Here is an 8,914-nt window from a genome sequence, read left to right as displayed (position 1 = left end):
AGGAAGGAGAAGCTCCGAAAAATTATTAAATTGAAATATGTGTAAAATTTTTAAAAAGAAAAAAACTTAAGTTACATTTTTGGATATTATAGATATTTAATGGAGAGGTAACCAGACTTGGGCGGGTCCAATCTCGTCCGCTTACAGAGATATCCCAAAATAAAATCTTCCTCCTTCAAAGATCTTGTGTGTAATCTTGCAGTTATTGTCCTTATCTGTGACAAACACAAACATATAACAACCTTGTCGAGTGTTATGTGTTTGTGCATTTATTCAGGTGTCACATTTGGAACAAGAAACGGGCTCCTCCTGTTGTTCGGTGTTAAATCTTTTACACCTTTTCTGTTCAGTTCCTTTATATTTCATCAAGATGGATGAATCGTTGGGCTCTTGAACTCAGAGAAGTCACAAACTGTAGCTGCTGCGTCTTCTGAAAACGAGCCTGCTGACAGGAGCTCCGGAGCATGAGAATCTTCCCCTTTCCGCGCTCTCTGATTCTCATGCATACATTTTTGAGTTTGTGAAACAGTTCTGGCGACGCACGATGAGCCCCGGGGATTATTGTCATAGCCAACCCCGATATTATAGAATTACAGTCAGACAGAGCGACTCCTGGTGCTGCGCGGACAATTACTCTGCGGCCTGGAGCTCCGTGGAAAAGCTGCATTAGAAGGAAAACCTCAGTCTATCAGATGCTGAGAAACAGGGAAGTGTTGGCAGATAATGTGTCAATAGCAAGCAAAGTAATCTCAGCGGGGCTCAGAGGGGGTCAACTCGGCTTTATTAGAAAGTTCCTCTCCGAGCAGAAGCGCAACACCGGCCAAAGAGAGCATGCAGCGTCGACTACAAGTCTTACTCCGGACTCTCTGAGTTGTAAGACACTTTGAAGTTGTTGAAAGCGTGCTTTACAATCTTCAAAGACCTCCTCGATCTCCAGGAGCTGTCACGGTGAAACCACACTCTCATATTAGATTTCTGAGGCAAAGACATCCAGCAGTTTGATCGCTCTCTGGCACCATCCTCTGAAGACCTTTACTGTGGTGTTTAGCGCCCTCCTGTGGATGTTTTATGACCTGCACGCTCCTGTCAGACTCTTCACTGAAGCAGTGAGCTGCCTCCACCTTGTGGTGGGTTTTATACTCACAGGAAAAACCTTGGATGTTTGAGAAGAGTGTGCAGGCTTGGGTTTGCCACTGAGAGAAGACAGCTCAAGGTGGCAGTGTGCTACCACAAGTGGATGCTTCTATAAAGTCAGAGAGGGACAGAAAGGACAATACTGTCCTCACTTCTGCAGCCCTCATCTTTATCTGAAGGCAAAAACATTTGTGTAGAAGGTTGGAGATATGGTCATTTGTTTTAATGCCGTCATTATACAGACAAACTTTAAAGCTTCTAATTATACTTTAAAAAGGCGTTTAAAGTCTGTGCAAAGGACGATCGACATCGGATTGGACCACGCAGGCCAGCCTCCGCTCCCCACGCGCTTCATTGAGCCTTGGCCGCCCCATGACCCTGTCGGCGGTTCACCGGTTTTCCGTCCTTGGGCCACTTTTGGTGGATCCTGACCACTGCAGACCGGGAACACCTCACAAGGGCTGCAGTTGTCAAAGTCGCTCACGTGCTCACGCTCGCACATTTTTCCTGCTTGTAACACATCAACCTTTAGGACAAAGGGGTTCACGCGCAGCCTAACATCACCCACTGACAGGCGCCTTTGTAACCACATAATCAATGTTTTTTTTGGTGCTTAAGTTTGACGGTGTTGAAGCATTTGCTGTCCTCATCTTTCTCTGAAGGCACAAACACTTGTTTGGTAGAAAAAGCAGATGGAGTGCTGCACGGGTGTGAAAAGGTTTGGTGCTCTTCAGTGGTGGGACCTGAGTTTAAGGTTGCTGAGAGGAGGACGAGTACTTCCCTGATGAAGGCCTCAGTGGCTGAAAGTGTAAGGATGGTTTTATTATAAGTCTGTAATAAAAAGAAATAAAGGCTTTTTATTAATGACCCTCTGAGTACCTCAGATCTTTTCTGTAAATGTGTTTAATAGGTTGGTAGTATTGTCAAAATGTGGTCGTTATAAAAGCCCTAAATTGAATCAGGTGAGTCCAGCAGAGTTTGATCTCAATTTAAAGGGGGACACGAGTTTATTACAACACAGATAAATGCAATGTGACAAGATACAGAGGAACAAGCATGTAAACACATAAAAGTAAACATAAAGGGAAAAAAAGTATTTGGGATGAGACTAAATTGGACAAACTATCTAAGCTCAGCGGTTAAATTGTCCTCAGCACAGCAGCCCCGAATTCAACTCCCTCGGCCTTCTGCTGCATCCCCACTCTCCACATTTCCAGTCCTCTCCACTGTCCTGTCAAAAAAAGACAAAACATAAACATGATCTCTAAAAAAATAACATTTTAAAAAGGCATTATAACAATGACTCCAAGGCATTTACTGAGAATGTAACTTAAGTCTTCTGCTTATAACGAGGCGACTGATGCGCGCAGAGGGTGTGGGTTTAATTCACATGATTATGTTCTAAGCTTGAGTTTGGTCGTTCCCTGGGTTTGTTGCTGGTTTGTTCTGGTTTGTGCAGGTTTTCAGGAAGGTGGGGCGGTCTCATCACTTCATGCTTCTCAGGCAGCGCAGCAGCTGCACTCCCGGCCCCTTCAGAGAGGCTTCTGTCTGCCTGTGCTGCGTTTCATCTCTTTACACTCACTTACATAGTTTCTACAAATGTTCACTCTTATTTTGTAAGTGAAATTGTCTACTTGAAGGTGCCTACAGCAACTTCACTGACCGACCACTTGGACAGTCATTACAAGCTAACGCTGTGCAGCTTTACGTTGCCACATCCTTACACACTTTATATCACACTCTAAGACCCAAACCCTTCAAACTTGTCAAAAATAGTTTAGAGTCACGTCAATTTAGAGTCACCAATGAACCTAACGAGCATGTCTTTGGACTGTGGGAGGAAGCCGGAGTACTGGAGGGAAACCACGCATGCACGGGGGGGAACATGCAAACTCCACGCAGGAAGATCCACTTTGTCTAAAAGGGATTCAAACCAGGAACCTTCTAGCTGAGGCGGCAGCGCTAACCACTGCACCACTGTGCAGCCGGTCTTTAGAATATGAGCAGATATTCATGTAAATAAATGGTAACACAATGGTGACTGAGCCTACGGCCCACTGATGAAAGCCTTTGCATTTGCAGTATTACAGACTGGGTGTCTGAACAAGCGGCGCCCAGTTAGTGACACGTTTTCCATCAGCCAGCAGTGGTTGGTCTGCCAGAGAGGGTAGGCGGAGCTAAGCGGCTGCTTTTCCGCTCTCTGTAAGTGTTGCGAGTAAACAGTAATCTACTATGGCTGAACAAACAAAGAAAAGATGGATGACTACAGATACAACTTCAACAAGAAGTGAAAATCCAAAGAAAAAGAAACAAACTCGACGCTCAGATGAAGCAAACAGTCTGAAAAGGAAAGCGAACGTCAGCGAGGAAAATCAAGAGTTGCAACCGGAGCCAACTGTGGACGTCTGGTTAAATTGGGAAGTGTGCTCACCATTAGGGGGCGCCCAAGAGAGCGAAACTGAAATCTTTGAGATTGTCAGTTTAATTATTGAGATAATCCAAGAAGCTTTGGTTTGGTTGGTTTACAAAACTAAAAAAAAAACTAAACAGAGCACAAAAAAAGACGTGGTTGCTCCACTTTTTGGTGTTTATCACGCAGACATGCTCTCAGTTCAGATTTCTTCCTGCTGGCTTGTATCTGTGTTGTGTGGAACTTTAAATAACTTTATAGGATAACTTTTAAAGAGCTAGCTTTAGTGTCACGGTTCAAAGGTCAAGTAGAGTCACACATAACGTTTGTGTGTCTGCCCCTGTTCTGCCATCTTTGCGAGGACCAAGTGGACTTTAAGATCTTAAACGCCGGCCTTATTTAATTTACAGTGGGGAAACTATTGCCGTCTAAAGCCTGTCTGAGGGGTTAAAAAGGGTTTTAGTGTTGAGATCAGTATCAGGGTTAGAGTGAGTCGAGCACTGAGATAGGGAATGCAACCCTAACCCGTGTAGCTGCTCTGCTCTGATGTCTGAGGTGAACCAGGAAACATTTTGTCCTCTCTTTAAACCTGAATGACTTTCTGCTTCTTTTTTTTGTTAAGTTTGGTTCAAACTTAAACACAAATCAGATAACTGAGGGATCTGTTGATTAAATATGATGTTGATTGTTGATTGTTATTATGTAGAATGGCATAAATTTAAATGGTAGTTTTCTCTATTTCTATAGAGGCACTTCATTCCTGACTGCAGCCCTGGTTGTTCGGCCGAGTGTAGTGCTTTCAGGAGGAGACATGAAAAAAGGCCGTGTTCTGCCTTTACTTTAATCAACATTATTGAGGTTCATGGAAATATTTTTTGATCATAAATTTTCCCTTTCACATATTAAACGATCAATTTGAAACGCAAACTGTGTTTAAGGTGAAGCCAAATAGTTTTTTTTACTGAGCCTAAATTCGAGATTTTGTGCTCGATATATATTTATGATTGTGGTTGATTTAGACAAAGTTTTTACTTCATGTCTTTTATCGTATTATAGTCATGTATCCTGTATTTTGTTTGTACGTGTGGCTGCTCACTGTTTGTCTGAAACTTTGCTGCTGCCTGTCTCTGCCAGGACGCTCTTAAAAAAAGAGATTTTTCATCTTTAATCTTTTTTCCTGGATAAATAAAGCTTAAATAAAACTAAAATAAAAAAAGTATTTTACTCTAATTTAACTTTTCTTTCCTAATATTTGTGCTGTTTGTTTTACTTTCTCCAGCGCAGCGCTTTGTCACTGATTTAAAAGATGAATAAAACTTTCTTTCTTATTTCTCCACAAATGACTTCAGTCTAATGTCTGTGAGATATTTTACTGGTGCTTATCAAAGCAAAAGTCAAAGTATGATTCTGTTATATGATGTTGAATATTGAGTACAAGTCTTACAACAAAAATACAAAACACAATTTTCCCTCCGTCTCCTTTTTAGGATGAAAGAAGGCGGAACAAGGCAGAGTGTTACAAAGTGCAGCCGGGCGTCTCTCCTCTGATGATTCACAAGTGAAAGAAGCAAAAAGAACTCATTCTAAAAGTTATCATCGTGGTCTGTTTGTTGTTTGTTGACTGACTTTAATCACTTGTTGTTTGTTGACTGACTTGAATCACTCCCTCGCTGTGTTCCCTTGAGAATCAGAGCCCAGCAGCAGTCTCTCTGTTGTGTCTCTGCAGGAGGTTTTTCCAGAGGAAACATTTGGGATCCACTGACCCACTCTGAGCTGAATGAGGCAGAACATGACCACACCTCCTGTTCCTCTCTCTGTGTCTATTGGCTGCTGGGACTTATCTTTAGCCTGGATGTGGCTGCTGTGGAGGGTTTATACTATTAAAACTCCCCAGACTCCTCCATCCTCGCTGACACTTGTTGCTGCCGCCTGCGCACCGCCGGGAGAGGACACCTGAACCGATCAGCTCTTCCTTTGGGATTTCCCGCGGGGAGTGATGAACTCCATCGACCCCCAGTCCCATCACCAGCACCACCACCAGCACACCTCCCCTACCGTCGGCTCTCTCCCACCCAAAGGCGCCCAGGAGGCCCCGGACATGGCCGCTGTGTACTGCGACAACTTCAGCAGCATGTACCACCAGCAGAGCCTCCAGGGCGCGCAGAGACCCGCGGGTTACGGCATCGGGGATTACGCGTCGTCTCCAAACCCGTACCTGTGGCTCAACGGGCCTGGCGTCAACTCCTCCGCGTCCTACCTGCACGGAAACAACCCGGCCTCCTTCATCCCGCCCTCCTACGGCTCCCAGCGGCAGTTCATAACGAACTCACCTGGTTTCGGGGGGCCCGACCTGGGCTGGCTGTCCATCGCCAGCCAGGAGGAGCTGCTGAAGCTGGTCCGGCCGCCGTACTCGTACTCCGCGCTCATCGCCATGGCCATCCAGAATGCGCACGAGAAGAAGCTGACCCTGAGCCAGATCTACCAGTACGTGGCCGACAACTTCCCCTTTTATAAGAAGAGCAAAGCCGGCTGGCAGAACTCCATCCGGCACAACTTGTCCCTGAACGACTGCTTCAAGAAAGTGCCGAGGGACGAGGACGACCCAGGTACCGTGAACGCACCAGGGAAACGCTTTTATTATCGTTAAAACGTTGCCTTTAATTACATGTTACTTATCTGGAAGTTTCGGTTAGGTTTAAATTAAATTGAAAATTGTGTGAGCATGAATTTAACTGGCTTTGAATCCTTAAAATGTTAAAAAGTAAAGAGAAACTTTACAGCATATAAATAATGAATACACACCGAGTTATATGTGGTCACATAAGTGCCAACACTTCACTTTAAATATTAATTAATAAACACAATATTGATGCATGTGTGCCAACTTTCTAAATTAGAATATATTACAAAAAATACTGAAGCTGTACTTTAAAAAATGTAGTGATAATAAATTAGAAAGTTTGTTTAAAGGTCAATAAAGAATCTTTCAACAATTTGATATAAAACAATGACATTAAAGGCTCCACACACACAAAATATATTTTATTTTTCTTGTAATATTATTCAAATATTAAGCTACATTATTCTTCCTCTACAAAATAGTTGCATGCATTAAACACTAACATGATTTGAATGTTGTTTGATGGCTCATTAATTATTATCCTTTTTTAAAAATGGCAGGAAACAGAAGATAAATGAAAACAACTCATTTCAAAATATTTATTTTTAAAAATATGAGAGGAAAGTTTGCTGAAATTATCCTTCCAGTGCAAATATTTGTAGAGTCCAAATTTGTAAGGAGAGGGCAGAAAACGTGAAAAATGTCTGGAAACAGAAAACATCATATTTTATTCTGATCCTGTTACTTCCTGATAAAGTTTGAACTAAAGCTGAAATGATCAGGTTGTAATCCGTGTCTCATCTTCCATCACAGGAAAAGGAAACTACTGGACGTTGGACCCAAACTGTGAAAAGATGTTTGACAACGGGAATTTCCGCAGGAAAAGGAAAAGAAGGTCCGACCCGAGCAGTGCAGGAGGAGCGGCGGCTGCAGTCGGAGCATCAGGGGCTACTAAAGTGGAGGACGGCAGGCCGGCGGCGGGGGCCTCACTGAAGCCCTCAGACAGTCCTCAGCTGCTGGGGCCCTCCTCGCCGGAGATGGAGGCCATGAACGAGAACCACAAGGGCTCGTCGTCGTCCTCGCCGCCCGGACTGTCCTCGAGCGCCCCGTGTTTTAATAACTTTTACAGCAGCATGTCGACGCTCAGCTCGGGGGGCCCCAGTCGGCAGGGGTCCCTGGGACTGGTGAACGAGCTGTCGAACAGGAACATTACGGCCCTGAGCCCGTACCACCTCAACCACGGCGGGCAGGACACGGGGGCCGCGGAGCACGGAGAGGGCTTGCATTTCAACCGTGGAGTGTACTACAACACGTTCGGGAGCGGGCAGAGCGGACAGTTCAACAGTCACTTCTACAACAGCTTCAGCGTCAACAGCCTGATTTACCCACGGGACGGGAGTGAGCTATAGGAGCCGCCGCACACACCTTCACACTGTTTTAGGGACCTGCTGCTCGGTGAAACGAACAAAAACACATGCATGCTTCATGCGTTTCATTTCCGCAGAGAGGTCAGAGTGCAGGCTTCCTTACATCATGGACACATCACTCCGTTTACCACATCAGTTCACAGGAGATCAGAGTCTCTTAGTTCAACTTGAATCAACCTGACGAGCACTCAAACTCTTTAAACAGCAGCCGGAAAGTCAAACTAAAAAATGAGCACTTATCTTTTCACTTGTTTTTATTATATATCAAAGCTCCTACTTCCTGCTAAAATACACGTGCAAAGTAAGAAACCACTTGTGCCTCTTGTAATATTTTTCTCTCTCTCATTCCTTCTGGCAGCGTCTGCAGAAACTCTCCCTCCTCTCGTGGACAAAAACCACGTCTGTCATGTTTAAAATGTAAATGTTCCTTTAATATTTTTTTTTGCCAAATCGAGCCCAAATTCAAAAAAAAAAAGTTCATTACGTCTTGAAACTTTTTTTTATCTTAATCAGCTCAAATCTGCCAAAGTTGCCTTTTCGTGAGACCGCCATTACCTCAAAACGACAATCACATGAGAAACAGCGCCCTGAGGTGAAGGGTCGTCCTGTGTGTTCAGCAGGCGCCAAATGCAGTAAAAAGTGACTTCACAGAAAAGTGACCCCCGAAGGGTCCGGCCTTATTTTGATACCCTCCATGTTGACTGAAACCACAGCACTACAGCTCATGTACATACACGTGGACTTCATAAATTTGTATTTTTGTAAATTATAAATATAGTTTGTGACTATTTATGCTATTTATGCTGATAGGCATTGTTTTCTACTGTTGTGCGAACATAGTTTGATTCAAGCAGAATGACTTTAGATAAGAGAACGCGCCGAGGACAGTATCACTGAAACACAGATGTCATAAATATATAAATATATATATATATTAAAAACTATATGCTATATCATGGTTTCTCTCAGGATTCAGTGTGACAATCATTGAATGGCTTTTGTATCTATTTTTGTCTTTTATATCTTTATACATACATGCAGCTTACAGGCAGTTTAACTGTGTCTATTAATAAATATCATGTGGTCTCTATTGTATTGTCATGCATCATTTTCAAACAGGGCGTCGTTATCGCTTCAATGCAAACCCATACATTTACTTCTGCTCCGTTTCAGCTCGGTGCAAACGTCCTGCAGCAGCTCGTCGTCTTCCTGCAGGACTTTGTTTTGTGTCACATTTAGTGACTCTTTTGTCTGGAAGTGGGTTCACAAACTTTTTGCATCCATACCTTTTTTTTAATAAGAGTGTTTTTTTCTGATTGCAAA

The 8,914-nt window shown here is 43.5% G+C and overlaps 1 protein-coding gene across 1 annotated transcript; it reads left to right on the top strand.

Annotated features, from left to right (window-relative positions):
• Positions 1-5,540: 5,540 nt before the first annotated feature.
• On the top strand, positions 5,541-7,573 carry foxi2 (forkhead box I2). Its single transcript, XM_069662396.1, has 2 exons — positions 5,541-6,150; positions 6,978-7,573. Exons 1-2 carry the CDS (start codon positions 5,541-5,543, stop codon positions 7,571-7,573), a joined length of 1,206 nt encoding a protein of 401 aa, XP_069518497.1.
• Positions 7,574-8,914: the final 1,341 nt, after the last annotated feature.

This window comes from Semicossyphus pulcher, unplaced genomic scaffold, assembly GCF_022749685.1.
Source record: "Semicossyphus pulcher isolate SPU_LCO1_2020_fin unplaced genomic scaffold, fSemPul1.0.p SCAF_14, whole genome shotgun sequence".
Classification (NCBI taxonomy): Eukaryota; Metazoa; Chordata; class Actinopteri; order Labriformes; family Labridae; genus Semicossyphus; species Semicossyphus pulcher.
This window is presented reverse-complemented; position numbering and strand designations above follow the sequence as displayed.